This window comes from Larimichthys crocea, chromosome VIII, assembly GCF_000972845.2.
Source record: "Larimichthys crocea isolate SSNF chromosome VIII, L_crocea_2.0, whole genome shotgun sequence".
NCBI classification, from domain to species: Eukaryota; Metazoa; Chordata; class Actinopteri; family Sciaenidae; genus Larimichthys; species Larimichthys crocea.
In genome coordinates, this window is record NC_040018.1 from 6,518,903 (window position 1) to 6,535,513 (window position 16,611).

General features: G+C 40.1%; 1 protein-coding gene across 1 annotated transcript; it reads left to right on the forward strand.

Moving 5' to 3' along the window:
- The first annotated feature begins 3,671 nt into the window (after window positions 1-3,671).
- Window positions 3,672-7,180, forward strand: LOC104924472 (low choriolytic enzyme). Its single transcript, XM_010737819.3, has 9 exons — window positions 3,672-3,787; window positions 3,878-3,899; window positions 4,020-4,073; window positions 4,171-4,302; window positions 5,033-5,153; window positions 5,247-5,425; window positions 5,761-5,842; window positions 6,080-6,204; window positions 6,344-7,180. Coding segments are annotated over exons 1-9 (771 nt in total). The 5' UTR covers window positions 3,672-3,733; the 3' UTR covers window positions 6,346-7,180.
- The last annotated feature ends 9,431 nt before the right edge of the window (window positions 7,181-16,611 follow it).

Below are 16,611 nucleotides of genomic sequence, written 5' to 3' on the forward strand. Positions count from 1 at the left end.
TCATATCAAATCAAATCAAATTTTATTTGTTTAGCCCAAAGTCACAAAGTACATTTGCCTCGGAGGGCTTTACAATCTGTACAGGGAGTAACATCCTCTGTCCTTAGACCAGGGGTCGGCAATTAGCGGCCCGCGGGCCAAAACTGGCCCATCATCAATTATATCTGGCCCGCTAGATGACGTTGATTTATTTAAAAAAAAAATTTAAATTAAATATATCTTTTAAACATCATGTTTTCTGTCAAAAATACAACAATTCCACAGATTTCACAACATTTATTAAAAAGTAGCTGATAAGTAACGTGACAAAACAGCAGCCAGAACGTCCTCGCAGCCTCTTTACTTGACGCACAGGTCGGAACACTAATTGCTACGCCAGTGCGCTGTAACCTGTGGAAAATAAAAGTCTCCTGTGGCCCTCATGCAACGGACAACGTGAACAAATGTGTTTCATTAAATAAATAAAAAACAAAACAAACAAGGTCGGCTCAAATATCAAATAGCCTAAAAAATGTGAATGCACATCAGCGGCATGGGGAAACAGATCTGCGCTGCTCCTGCTGAGCTACTGCGCTGCTCCTGAATTAAGAAAGATGCTGCTGTGTGCATATCCAGCCTCCAAGGATTTCATTTTCTGTGTTTGCGCCTCTGTCCCGAGAGCATATGCGTTTTTGAAGTGGCCATGCTTTGTCTCGTGGTGTCTTCTAATATTGTATTCTTCACAAACTGCAACAACCTTGTTGCAAATGAGACACGTCGGCTTGGCATTAATAAATGCAGACTGGTCCTGTATTCGGAATCAACTTTTATTTTCATGGCTTTTTCATGACAACAACATTTTGCATAGCTAGCAATCTTCAGCTAATGATTTCCACAGCATCCAAAACATAAAAAACTGGCAATTGTATACGTTAGTTACGGCAGGTTGCCTGTTTCATGACAGACGCCAGGAGATGCAGCAGTGGGCGTAAAAACAGCACATAGAAGCAAATTGATGTTTTAAATTAAATCAAATGCATTTTTAAAGTTAAATAATGTTTATTTTTAATAATAGAAAAAATAGAAAAACGTTTTTTTCCCAGTAGGAAAGCATGTTCATGGCCCGTGATGGAATTGTCAGAAAAAAAATGGGCCCGGGTCCAAACTTATTTGCCGACCCCTGCCTTAGACCCTCGGTTTGAGTGAAGAAAAAGTTGCCCACAAAAAACCCTTTAACAGGGAAAAAAGGTGGAAGTGGAAATGCCCAACTTTAACAGATAAACATGTTCACTACTTGTGTGCTACTTTGTCCAATTTTTAAATTCTTTTTGTTGTCTTTTTTCCCATTAAAGGGTCAAGTTATAGGTTCTGGTGTGACATTTCTGCTGCTGCCTGCCGTTGCCCCATGTACGAAGGCTCAGCAGCGGCCCAGGGTTCGAATCTGACCTGCGGCCCTTTGTTGCATGTCGTCCCCCATCTCTCTTGCCCCACATTCCCGTCATTCTTCACGGTCCTATTTGGTTGTGTGCAACAACATATGGTGTAGCGCTGCTGAATAACCGAGCATTAATATGTAACGTATGCAGCCACGCCACATTCCCATAAGAGCCTCAAGGTTAAAAGCTGTTTTCTTCTTCTGCATGCCGATGTCACTGCTCTTAAAGCTTCCAGTAAGGTCGGCTTAAATCTCGACAGCCCTGTTCCCAGTTCCCAACAGTCGCTAACTTTCTGTTTCAAAATGAGTGTGTCTTCAAGCGACAAAAATGATGGCACCTACAGTACATGTTTCCCGTCAGAGGAGCTTATGAATGTCTCTCTTTATTGTATGTGTAAAGGAATGTATTTCTTTGCAAACGTGGACAAGTTTTGCTCGTTTCGAAGTCATAAAACATGTTCTCATCACGTCTGAATGTTTGTTTGTTTTCCTTTTCTACAGATCCAAAACGGGAAAAAGCATTGACCCTTTTCTTTGCCACAAACTGTACTTGAACATTTGATGAAGATCACAAATACAGAATTGACCATAAAGCACTGAAATTTACAACGATGAGGAAAAATACATCCATACATCATGTTTTATACGTAAAATTTTCTTTATTACCACAGGATGTTCACGTAAATCCTACTTATGTTTGGGGTAAATTACACAAACTTGTCATCGTAGAACTCCAACAACAGAAATCCAAATAGATTCTGTCAACAACATTTGTTGTATTGAACCATGTTTTACAGCTTTGGTCTCCAAGACTCCAAACAGAAGTTATTAATGCAAGTTTGTCTGCCTGAAGAAGTGCAACTATCAACGCACACACAGACACACACACACACATATATAATATCAGAATCAGAAATACTTTATTAATCCCCGCAGCGAAATTGTGTAACATGTAGTATGTAATATGATATAATATGTGGGTGTGTTACCCAGCACTTCACCGACTCTGCTTGTACTGACTGGCTGCGGAAATATCAGATGAAGATGTATTCATGGTAGCTTGCACTGCAAATAGTTATCAGTCAGACAGTAAACATGCTTGCAGACCCTTACCTTGCAGGTTGTCGTTCACGTTTTAGTTCAAGAAAGTGAACCAAGATGCAGAAGTAAAGGTTGAACAAACCTAAATAACAAAAAAAAAAAAGGCAGATGACGAACAAAACAGTTGTCCACTGAGAAACTATGACATAATCTCCCATAAAAAACAGATTAAACAAATTAGATATAACATGTTTACAAAGATTTGGTCTCCCCCAAGCGACAACATCTATGGCTGTGAAATGAAGGCTAAGGCAAATGAACTGGCTCCAGAAGTGAGTCAGTCTCCATAAGTCCCCATGTTCAAATGTCCAACTTCACAGCAGAAATAAACATGTTTACAGCCTGGTACAAAAAACACTTTTGGTCTCTATAGCTAATTTCCCCGTTACAACTGTGCTAAGTCTGATTCAAATTATATAAAAGATTAAAGTTATATATAATTAACAGCATGGCCGTGTTCATTGATTTATTAATTGGGTGTCACATCCATTTACGGGAAGGTTTCCTCGTTTCCAGCCTGGTAACCTCTGATACTACGCCATTTGTTATCTTTGTCTGTTAGTTTGTCCTTTGCATGCATTCTTCCGTTGTCAGTCAGTCTAATCACTGAGTGTTGAGTGATGGATGTTGTGCTTTGACCTTGTGAGAAAGGTATCGAATCAGCTCTTTGCTTTGGGTAAACATAGCATGGAAAATAAACATAAACATAGCTTTGTCAGTACAAGCACAGAATTTATCATCTAGCAAAAGTTTGTTCAGGTTTCCAGAAAGGTGCCATTAAAACTTGTTTCTAAATTCTTCAGATGATTCAGACGCATTTTTCCTGACTTGTTTGTCTAACAGGCCTTTTTTTTCTGTTATATATGATAATATCAGTGGTGGAACACAACAGGTACTGTACAAAAGTACAATAACATATTAACTAACATTATTTTAATATTAAATAATAAAATTGTTGCACAACACACTTCCTTCTCTATATTTTGGTGTGATGTTACTTCCTTCTTGGAAACATATTCCAGTTTTTTCACTTTGACAATGTATACGACTGACAGCTGATGTTCATTTAGTGGTGAAACTTTAAGACACGCCCTGTGTGAGCTGCCTATAAAGAACGAGGAGCTGAGCACCTGCTGCATCAAGCATCAGAGTCCTGGTGCAACAGGTAAGCTGAGCTTTTCTCTCTTGTCTTACCTGATTCATCTGAGGACCACCATCATGGCTCCGACTTTCCTTTTTCTCATCATCCTCTCACTGACGGCCGTTCGTCCGGTAAGTCCGAATCTTTCAACCCAAGCAGAGAAATAATCTGCCAAACAACATCGTAGACATCATTTTAAAATACGCAATTTTGTCTTCCAGGGTGCAACCGACGAAAAAGCAGGTGAGTTGTGATAAATCCTCCAAATATCTTTTCTGTTCCTCTCGATTCAGATTTGTCATGAATAATTTCAGACTGCTGCAGCTTGTTTCTGATATTTCTGTTTTCTCTTCTTGCTTCCAGAACTTTCTGAAGAAGACCCCTCTGAAATAATCGCAAAGGCTAATGAAGGCATCTGTAAGACAGTCTTGTAACTCATCACATAACATCATTAAAACAAGTTACTCATAAGCTCATGTCCATGTAAACATGTAAAACTCTTGTTGTTCTGCAGCGACAAAACTGGTGCATGGTGACATTATGCCAAACCTGGACAGGAATGCAGTCCCCTGCACCAGCAGAGGCTGCAAGTGGCCTAAATATGGACGCTACGTCTACGTGCCCGTCTATATCTCCACTAGATACAGTAAGTTGCTGTAATTTAACTTTTGACTTGTCAGTGTCAGCGTTTGGTTTGAATTAAAAGGTGTAGATGGTTATTTTGAAGGATGTAGTTAAATTGCATCATGCAAACAGGGTTTCTATGGTGGCCCTGAGGTGCAAAACACAATAAATTTGCAGAAATGACCAGAATGATGTATGTGCAGAGCTTAAAGGAAAGTTTCTCTGACTGTAACATACCAGTTAAACCAGTTTGGATGCCTGTCATTGGTCTAATATGCAACTTCCATAGGAGCTAGATGTTAAAATCATTTTTAATTTGATGTTAAAATATTTAAACTACATCTTTGGGACATTAATGTCATACTGTACTAAGTAGTTAGATCAAAATAGCATCATATCCAGAGGGGGAAATAGTTTATGTTACCCTTGAATTACTAAAATTTGCTTATCGTGCATTCATTTCCATGAGTCCTCCTGAACCTCAAAACCGAGTTTTTATAATCTGGTTTCAGCTGCAATATCATCAAATGGCCAAAGTTCAAGACTGAGATCAAATTTAAACTGGTCATACTGGATTTAATTTAGAACTACAAATTTAGTTTAGGACTGAGGAATGGTTTGTAAATGTGAGACATACTTTGACTTACTTGAGGAAAGCTTCATGATTTGATTAGGTATGACTGGAGTTACGGGTATGTCCCGTTTGTGAAGAGAAGCAGCTTCTCAGCAGCCTGTTCTTCTCATCTTTACAGCCAGGTCAGAGCGCAGCACCATCATTAGAGCCCTGCTGACCTTCCACTCTACCACCTGCATCCGCTTTGTCTGGAAGCGATGGTGGCATCGTAATTACCTCTACTTCTACTCTGGATCTGGGTAGGAACACAGACACATGCTCTTTCTAGGCCAGTTAACTTCAACTCCAAAAGCAATCAATGCATTAACAATGTGTGTCTATGTGCGTGTCAGATGCTGGTCTTCCCTCGGTCGTCAGAGCCGAGGACAGCTGGTTTCCCTGAGGAAAAACGGCTGTGTGTACACGGGCACAGTGCAGCACGAGGTTCTCCACGCCCTGGGATTCCACCACGAGCACGTTCGCTCCGACAGAGACAGCTACGTCAGAATCCTCACAGACAACATTCAGTCAGGTCAGCTCAACCACATGAAAACACTTTGACAGTTCTGGTTTTACGTTATGCAACGTTGAGAACCATCGCAGGGACGAGTTTATAGATCAGAGAGTCACAGATTACTCGAATAAGACTAATAACAGCTTGCTAAACATAAAGCACACCCAAGGCTGATGGGAATGTTTTGATGGCTGATGATAGCGATCGAAAAGTTAAGAGAATCACCAAAAAATTTAAATACACCATCTGTGACCCGTGAATGTCCGCACAAACATTTGTGCTAATATATCTTATCAATGTTGAGATACTTCACTGGATACGTTTCTTACATTTTGGTCTTTGCTCCTGTGCAGGAAGAGAACACAACTTCAGGAAGGTGGCCACTAACAACTTGGGTACTCCCTACGACTTCAAATCTGTCATGCATTACAGCCAGTGAGTGTTTACGTGTGCGTTTTCTGATGCAAATATTGTCATCAATTATGTTGCTTGACTTTAAACCACATCATCTTCAAAAGATTAACCAATAAACTGAGGGAGCATCCGTCGTTAACTGGAAAAGAAGATTCATTCATAGTCGCGTTGTTTGAGAATTGAGAATTGTACTGAAGCAGTGTGCACTTGTGTTTGTGTATGCATGTCTCTCTCTAAAAATATTGTTTCTTCCTAAAGATACGCCTTCTCCAAAAACGGAAAGCCAACCATCGTCTCCAGGAGCAATCCTAGTCTTTACATCGGACGCAACTATGCGATGAGTTACAATGACATTCAGCGTGTCAAACGGCTTTACCAGTGCTGTGAGTGAAAATTGACACTACATTATATATTACATATTATAAGTCATACACTTAACACAAGGAAAATGAGATATATTATACATCTGAGATTGTTACCTATGAATCAAAATTTCTTTGTTTTGTTTTTTTTCTCAACCAGAAATTCAATGACGGAAGGGAGCAGTCGACCTCCAGATCCAGTCTTGGCCCGTCATGATTACACCTAAGCTACAGAAACTTGTCTTGAATATAGAAATGTGCTAATGCGATGTTGAGATCTGAAGTGCTGCCCGTCTTATAGAGATTTGCAGCTTGCCAGAGAAGCTCACGAAGGTTGTGAGAAATACATTTTTGTGTCGGGACTTAGTGGAACAGCTTTGTTTCAGACAGGCCAATCTGCAGGGTCACCTGCTGGAGGTCACTGATGTTACATCTCTTGCTGCTCAAGTTGAATTAGTAACCTTTAAAGGGATTGTTCAGCCTTTTTTTTTGTTTGTTTGTTTTTGCTTCAAATCATTTACTAACCTCTGAAATATAAACTTTATGTTTAAATTTTACTGAAAGGGCTCACAGAGAGAAAATACTAAAAGTTAAAGTAAGCATTACCCTGAATATCCCTTAAGGAGACATTACAGATTACAAAATGAAGGTTTGGGATGGAAATTCTAATTTCAACTAAGTGCAAATCAGTGTTGTTGAGTTGAAATAGTAGTATGAAATAAAAATAAAAACAGTACCATATGTACTACTGAGTTTGCTTTTCCACATGTGGTTCAGGTTTGATAGGATCCAATAGCAATATGTTGATTAATGTTTAACAATTAATTATCAGGACAACTTGGGCCAAACATATTATCATATATTTTGTTTGCTTTCCTTTGGTTTGGGTGTTACTTTTGCTTTTCCTGCATATCTTTCCATAATCAAGAACTTATTGTGTTCATTTCTTCAATGGAGTGAGACGTTTGTTCAATAAAATCAACCAAAACAAATAAAAGAAAGGTTGTGGTGTCATATTTCCACCTATAGGAGGCAGTACCCTCCATCGTTTTAACAGGGATGTGCAACACAGATTGGATCTTGGGTTCTCCCTTAGCTCATCAGTGTAAACCTGAGAGTCAGTCCTTTGTTTTCAGTGAAGTAAATCACAATTTCATTGGTTTTAATAGGAACGAGGCTGTTATCACTCACACTGACAAACAGCCCACATGTTTTTTTTGCTATATTGTTTTACCTTAGTGTGCTTTTCTCTTGGTGCTTTAGCAGCAGTGGTGGAAGAAATACTCTTTACCTGAACGATTGAAATGAAGTACCAGTACTTACACTGTAAAAAAAAAAAGACACATTTATGGAAAATAATAATAACTACTTTTAATTAAAGCTGTTTGAGGTAGAGCTAATTATATGGTTAATTTAGACATAGGGTAACCAAGCTAGGGGTCGGGCCCCTCAGAAGGGTCATCAGATAGACTTGGGTGGTTGTGAGATGATTAATGGGAGAGGAAATATGATGAAATATTCGAGGAGCCCCGACTAGACACGTTTTTTTAAGACTCATCAATCCACGATGGAGAACGACTACTTTAATCTTTGAAATGTAACTTCTAGTATTTAGTAACTATTAACTATTTGTTGTTTAAGCATAAAAACAGCATCAAACTGAAAGTCTTAAAACTGTACGTTCAGTAAATGTTTTCCAGCCACACATTTTTCCAAAAGTGACTTTGCAGTTTTATTCCCGGCATCACATGGACTCACCCTCTGTCACCTGCAGGTTATGACTAACTGCTGTCAAGAATAGAAGCCACGAGCGCACGCCTTGACAGCATTGTGTCACCTTGTCTATTTACGTACACTCACTATTTTAGTCATAGTCATTATTTAAATATGCAGCGAGATCACTGCTGTCTGTGGTTTAACTATCCTGTACTCTTCATTTTCTCTTTGCTTTAAACAGATTTCTGCATATGAATTTGTCATTTGCTGCTTTGCTTTGAACACTGCATAGCTATATCTAATGAATTCAAAGCATGTGCTATCGTCACTCCTTTATCCCTTAAAATAAATAATCAGTATTAATCAGTCGCTTGGTATATGACCACTTTAAAACAGGATATTGCAATGCAGCATGAAAGAAAAAACACATGCACAATGGACCCTCTTAACATGAGCACACAGCTACAGAATACTTTCATATTAATACATTAAGTATCAGCTAAAAAAATGGATATAGACTAACTAAATCCAAGTCAGGCAGGCGGGTCAAAAAGAGATGGCTGGAACACAAGTGCATGACACTGACAACATGACAAACTGGCAAAGGTAAGAGCTGGTGAGCTTCTATACACTAAAGGACTGATGAGATAGCCTTGAGATCTGAGTCTTTTTTCTAACCCCAGATACTAAGGAAAAGAGATTTAGTGCTTCCTTTCTTATCTCCTTGAGCAGAGGATACACTGGACCATCCTTTTTGCGAGAGGAAAGGAGAAAATGTGGGTCGTGCCTCATCATCTCCTGCTATGATGGTCATTCAAATGAATGTATAAAACATGAATTTTGCATTTAGTGTGACGGTCAATACCTTTTCCTTTGAAATGTGACAGATGCTCTGTGTCCCTGCAGATCATCATGGAAGTTAGCGTTGATTATTAAGCATCGATCTTTTGCCATAATTTGTCAATATGTTAATATGACTGGACAGGTGGATGAGCAATCCTTCTTCATGTGACAACAACTTTCACTTTTGTGACAGGTTGTCTATACTGTATATTCCTTGCCCATCTTCTGAATGTCGTAGTTTCATCACAGACTCATGTCAAAACCTTGACCTCGTGACATTTTCCATCGAGGTCAAGGAAAAGTGTTAAGGAAAGGACGTGGGAGGTAATCTCCTACATCCTTAGGAGCCCAGGATTGTTGGGAATGTCCAAGGGCATTTGGTGGACAGGTGGAGAATGGCAGGTTGGAGCCTGGAGGGGAAGTGAGAAGTGGTTGGAGACAGGGACAGAGCAGCTGACTGAGCGAAATAAAAATATCCGAGGTGGAGAAGAAGGCACACAGCTAGATTTTTTCTGTCACGATGACAAGATCGTAGATACTCAGAAAGCCAAATATTCTCTAACTTCATCATCCAGCTGGTAGCGGACATCAAGTGCACGCACAGTCCTTATAAACAGATCATTTCTGTAGCGTCATCCCTTGCTGCCCTCTCTCTCTCTTCCTCTCTGCTGTTTATTTGACTGAAGTGACTCATCACTCGGCAGCGCTGGGACTCGTCTCCCAACACAGCGAGCTCCCATCGTTTCCCTGGCAAAAACTAAAATTAGGAGAAATTTTAGCGCCAGCAGAAAGTGGCTCTCCACAGAAAGCTTTATTTTGAGAGGCATCCCTCTCATCTAATGTGCTGCAGGCATTCGCACACTCACATATGGGTACAAATGTGTGCAGACAAGCACCGGTAATCCCTACAGTGTCTGACTCTGTGTGTTTGTGTGTCTGGGCAAGAGGTGGAAGATTTTACAGCATTTAGTCTCCTGGTTATTTGATTAATTATTACATAAATACCAAACTCATGTGATTGACGGTTTTCTGGGATGTGTTTCCTTGTAAGCAACATGTAAGCAAAAATGCTTCAACCAGGAAGATATGGACTACATATCAGTGCTGTTTTATTATTAAGAAAGGCAGATTGTGTTTGCTGCACACAATGTCTCATTGATCTGATGACGTACGGTAAAATTGTTCAAGGGAACATTTAATCTTCCATAAATAAAACATAAAGCTGGTGATATTCTACTCTGTTAAAGGTGTATCATCATGATTAATTAGGTTTATTTATATAGCAGCTCTTTATAAAATGATCTACAGAGACTCAACAGTTCCCATCAGGAACAGGTACTTGGCGACAGTGGCTAGAAAAAAAAAGGTAGAAACCTCATAATCAAACTTTATTTGTATAGCACTTTTCATACAAAACATGTAACACAAATATATATATATACACGCACACACACACATACTTACATATATACATACATACACACACACATAAATAGACAACTAAATACTAACCAAATAAATAGAAGTGAAAATGGACAGAACACATTAAAATACATGAACAGCAAACGTATGTAAATAAATCGTTCACGTAAAAACCAAATTAAAGAGACTAAAAGTCTTAAGTTTGCTCTTAAAAATATGACTAATAGTGGTAAAAATAATTAGAATAACGATAGTATTTGTAGGTGAAACCACGATCCTCGATCTAGGCCAAGTGACAGCCTCCGTGGCTTGGAAATGAAGCCAATGCGGAAGTGCCAAAAACTTCAGTTTCTCAAGCTGCCACATGAGGCTGGTTACAGAACTTTTCAACGTACATATATTAAAGTGAGCCTTCCTTTTCACTGATTACCTCCACAGAACAAGTAGAAAAGCTAGTAACGTAGCCTGATTTGCTTTGTCTGTCACTTTGCAAGTCTTGGCGGTCCTTAGAAATCTCTTTGGTCATGTGATACTTGTCTTCCCATAGTCTAAGATGAAAGTACTACTCTCCCAGAGTTTATTTTTTATTAGCATTCAGGAACAACATGCTGTATCCCATGAGTGTTCCTCCACGCATACTGGGGGGGGTCATATGTTGGAGTTGCTGCAGTAGCAGGAGAAGACACACGTAACAAAATACACATTTCAATGGAGAGCTGGGACTTGATAGAATTTTTGAGAGAGTTGCAGAATATAAATGTTGTTTGAAGCATCTCGGCTGCTCTTGGGTCAGTCCAACGCTCTTGTTTAATTTGTATCCAGGTTTCAGGAGGCGGGAATGTGTGCAGGCGAGTGGGCGGCAGAATAAAAAAAAAAAAAACCTTTATTCCTTGTCAAACAGTGACCTTTAAGGTGACGGATGGGCGTGGAGGTATGATTTATACAGAAGTGTGTGTGTGTGTGTGTGAAGGATAGGAGATAGAGAGAAAGATCTCTCTCACAAACACACTCATTTGTGTGTGGAGGAGTAAAGAGCGGCTGGTATCTTAGCAACAGCACGTTAACGGAGGAGAGGGGAGAATGTGTCGGTGAAGGTGGATGGTATACCAAACTACTGATATTCTGCACACATACACTCACTATCCTGTGTTAGATTAAAACTATTTGAAAGACATGGTCGGCAGAAGCTGAGTGTACGGTCTGGTTAAGTGTATTTGTCGACTAGAGGACTGTCTGTGCCCGGATCAGATGGGGTGTCTTCCACTCTACAGGTGGAAACTGGGCGTTTTCGCTCAATTAGAGGATAGAAAGTTTCACGTAAATGATCAGCGGGGGGTCGAAAATGTAATGGACTTTTTATTCTATTGTCCATCACATCACAACATTAGATAGCAGCTTTTCTGTCAAATGTCCTGATTCGTGACGTTTGACATGTTAAAGGGACGACTTATCTAAAGGAATGTCTAAAGAGTTGGGTTGTGTCTTATTTTGGTTTTACGTTGTTTGACATGCAAGGTGTATTATATTTGTTCTGTTGCTCTCAGTAGGTTTATTGCTCAGTTGCTTGTTGTACTTTCTGTGTCTTCCCGAGAGAAATGTGACTATAGTCTGTGACTCATTACAAGTGCTGTCCAAGAGTTTGGGTAGTTAAATTAATAGCATGAGTTTCTATCGGGATTTCTTCTAGTAAAGGCGTCTTCTCCTCAGTAAGGGAGGAATCCTTTGTCAGCATAACAACTCAGTTGAACTCATAACCTTTACCATTTACCTTTCAGCTGACTCTTACATGTTACAATTGTATGCTCAAATTGTCTTTGTAACTGGTTTTATTCTTAAATCAGTGACAATATCGGAGTTAATTTGTTAATCTCTCAACACAGGGTAACCAGGAACACGAGGGATCCTGTGGCTTGAACTGCTGTACTGGCGTACCATGGAACAAGGTCCAAGAAATCAAAGCAGTAGTCTAAATCAGACTGCAAACAAAAACCCAAGGATGGCTGGAACACTTGAATGTAGAAACCTAAAAACATGAACATGAACATGGTAGTTTGTTGCTCAAGCTCCTAGACAGCAGACAAAAGTTATTTTTGGTTGTTTTACCTTTTTTTAAATGCAGGACGAGGCTGTTTACGAGGCCCTTATCCTGTCAGAAACAGGTTTAATCTATACTTTAAAGATAACAGTTTCATTTAGGTTTTTTCAGGGTGATGAAGAAATGTTAAAATATTAATCGACTGTACATTAATTTCACTTTTTACACTCTTTAAAAAAAAGGCCTCACAACCCCTTTGTGAAGGAGTCAGGACCCCCAGGTTGGGTACCAATATTCAAACCCCTGCTTTGTCCCCTCAAACTCTCAGTCGGGCAGCACAGAAGCCCACACAGCAAGAAGGTCCAGGGTTTGAACCTCAGCCATTCCAGGTCCCATTTGCACCTCAGCTGGGTGCTCCACATGTGTGTTATGGTTAGCACTTGCACCTAAGTAATTATTTTGGGGGGACTGATGAAGCAGCAGGCCACCACCCTGAGTCTTGACACCTTTGTTCCTAGCCACTTCAGCCAAATAACAAATCTGATTGGCCCCTGTTAACTCAGATGCATTGACCTTCATCCATCCCCACTGACCCTCTGATCATCATCAGAGTCCATTCATGACTCTGACCAACCTTCAATCCCTGATAATCGACTCCTGCCATCTCTTCTCTCGACCCTCAATGATCCAACACGGCCCTCATCCAAACAGCTTTGCAAAATGTGCTTTCATTTGAATTTTTCTTTTGCTGTTTCTGGAAGTTCAGTTAAAATTTGCACTACATTTGATCATCATGTGCCATACTTTTGCTGCTTGTTACCACTGTCTGGGTTGCAAACCCTAAAAAATGGGTCATGTCATTGACGTTGAAGCTCACCATTACTGAACCACAAGAACATAATCATGAATATTCAATGCATTCATGGAAATCATAAAAACAGGTTCAGCTTTTTACTCTTTTTTACTTTTAATGGAATAGTTTAATGTTTTGTGAGATACTCCGCGTTTTTTTGTGAGAGGTAGACGAGAAGGTTGACACCACTCCTTGTATTTAAGTTTTTTCTACAAATTTAACCAATGAGATCTAGTCTTCGTGCAAAATTTATCTAATTACCTGCTGGATCTAGCCAAACATAGAGACATAAGAGTGGCATTGAACTAATTAAACCCTTGCTAGTAAAGAAAAGATGGGTATGTCTGAAATGCTGAATTTCTTACCTTAATTTTCATTGAGTTTGCAATGTCAGTGAATTATTCCCAGCTGATTTCTTGCACTGACTGGCCAGCATCAGTTTGATATTTCTGCACACCAGTATACCAGTTTGTCTGTGGTCTCCAGATCACACGCAGGGCTCCAGCTGCTATTGAAAATTGAGTACAACAACCTTTTTTTTTCTTAGCCTCCCTATTGTCCTCCAAACCTGTACCTTTTCAGACCCATCTTGTTTTGATGAGGCCTCTTTACCTCGCTGTCTGTCTCACTTTCTCCATCTCACACCCTCGTACGCACACACATACACACTTCTAGGAGGTGTTTCTATCTTTTCAGGGTGTGAATGGGATTGGGATCACGAGGGACCAGAAAAGCATGGATGATGGATGAACGGATGGATATAGGGAGGTTACTGGGATGGATGGACTGAAAGAGAAGGGTGCCATGAAGTCAGAGAGGGGGTGTTGAAGCTGAAATGACATCTGTTACAAGATGGATGGAGTAGACTGATGGAGATGAAGGTAGAGAAACAGACAAAGAGAAGAGGTTGTGTCATCAGCATCTGACCTGATTACGTACAATAAATATACCTTGATAAAACAGATGGAGGAAAGAACAAGTAGAAAGGTGGAGGAACACAAAGAAAACCTGATGCAGATGACATCATTACTACACTTTAGCTCACTGCTAGATGAAGAACAACTCTCTACTGTTGCCACAGGATTCAAAATATATACTTGCTTTTAGGTATCCAGGATGTATTTGTGCTTACATAATGAATTGTGTGTCCTGAAAACTTCACATCAGAACACATCGGCTATCATCTGATGATTTAACCTTTGGAGGCAACAGTCAATGTTTCTGGGCTCCCAGTGTACCTGCAAAGATTACATTGTAGCCAAGCAGCAACCTCTGTGGCTGTAAAGTAAAGCCAATGCAGAAGTGCCAAAAAATGCAGTTCCTCAAACGTCCACTGGATGCTGGCTCCAGAAGTGAGTCAGTCTCCATAAGTCCCCATGTTCAAATGTCCAACTTCACAGCAGAAATAAACATGTTTACAGGCCCCATTCATGACAACTGTACTGAGGGTGGATTTTTATAGAACTTCAAATCATATTAAGGCTTCAAGTTATGCAGAATTAAGAGTGTGGACGACAGCTTTGATTGACAGGTTGGTGCCGTCACAAGAGACAGGACACACATCACACTCTGAGCTTCACGACGGCTCTTCAGAAACCTGCGGGTGACATCACAGAGACTACGTCTATGTTTTATTCAGTCTCTTCATTCAGTTGTAGCCCGTTTCACAGCCGCAGGCAGCAGCACTCTCCCTCAATACTTTCTGTCCCCATTAGTCACTTTTACATAAATACTTGGTAAATAAATACTTTTTACATGCAGTTTCCGTAACCATCATATTAAATGGCAATTGATCTTTGTAGCTCATAGGAAAAGTGGGAAAGAATAAAATCATATCAAGACAGAAAAAGCAAAGTCCAAATCTATAATCAAACGAAATGGATAAAGGACGATAAAGGATAAAGGACAGAAAAAGGTGAAAAGGTGCAGCGTGAAAGGTGAAGAGAGAGAGAGAGAAAGAAAGAAAGCTGCAAAATGTTTTAAGGTAACATATTTATTATGTAAAAATAATGTTCCAGAGTCCAGAGAGCGACACAAAATCCTCTGGCTGCAGAGGTAGCAGTAACATTATCGACACCAAATGAAGAAAGAGGTCTGCACAGATGAGCAGCTGGGGTAAGAACAGGAGGCAGCTGCAGAGGACACACAACATAACAACCTCACAGCAGGCGACACCACCCTGATATTGCTTTATGCAACTCATAAGTGTTTATGTTGGAGAAAGATAGGTCCAGTCCAGACAAAAATTGCCAGGGTTGAATTTTGCTCCCAGTCTCACCCTGTCTACAGTCGAACAGAGGCTCCAAATCACTGTGGTTCTCCCGAGACTCCATGCTCCCAAAGTCACCGCCACTTTGGAGACATCAAATCAATCCGAGCGACTCAGACACACTTAGTTTGAAGCATACAGCCTTACAAACCTGCATTTTCATTCATGTGCATGACTTAAAATGCTGATATAATGATTTATTAAATGTCTCAAAAGCTACAACGGTGTGCCAGAGGCACAAGACACTGAGCTTCTCTACACCTGCAGGAGAACTGCACTGGATTTGAAAGTATTTTTTTCAGAAATCCGCTGGGAGACAGACGCTGTGTTATAAAATCTTTTTTTTATTCTGGAGGAAGAAAATTGATGTCTGATGCATCTGCTAACAGGGACGCAAGGAGGGGAAGGGGGGAGTTAGTGAGGAAGGGATGGTGAGAGATGGAGGGTGAAGGACAGACTGTTAGCTCATGAAAAAAGATATATCAAAGTGAGGTATGAAGGTGAGAAACAGAGAGGAAGAAGGTCCTTGGCACTGAGCAATATCCTTCTCCCACTGGGTGTCATTACAGACTAAGAGCCTCTGATCAAAGTCTTTAAAGACTCCACGTGCTGCTAAGCCGGGCACGATCGCACCGTGATGGCACAAGTATTAAAAAACATCATTTTTGTTCCCTTTCCCGGCCTGCAACCTCACCAACATTCGCCTCTTTGACGTTTTTGTCTGCTGATACTTTAATGAGGGCACAAAAAAATGGCCTGCTAAAAGATACGGCTGTAGACTCTTTTCCAAAGTGAGTGAGAAATTGTGAAGCATATTATGAGCTCTGAGAGGCTGCACTAAGGCACAGTGGTGATTCAGGCGATCATAGTTTAGTTTAGTTTAATTCAGCACGAAACACAATGTACATCTGAGGCTTTTGTCATGAGGTATTTGGTAATAATACAAAGTATGGGACAAACTGAAATGTTGACCTAAAGATGGCGCTTTTATTTAGTCAAGTTATTTCATCTTTAGGTATTTCACTCAAAATCAAATGACACACTGCTAATTTTGCAAGATAAAAAGTCATTCATTCATCCATCTCTCATCAGGGTCACGAGGGGCCGATCCCAAATTACATTGGGCGAAAGGTGGTGTACACCCTGGACAAGCCGCCAGTTCATTAAAAGGATGACAACCATTCACACCAATAAACTTTTAAAACCTGCACGTCTTTAGACTGTGGCAGGAAGCCACAAGCCAAGAGGAGAACAAAACAATTTCCCCTTTATCCTATAAAGGTCCAGTGT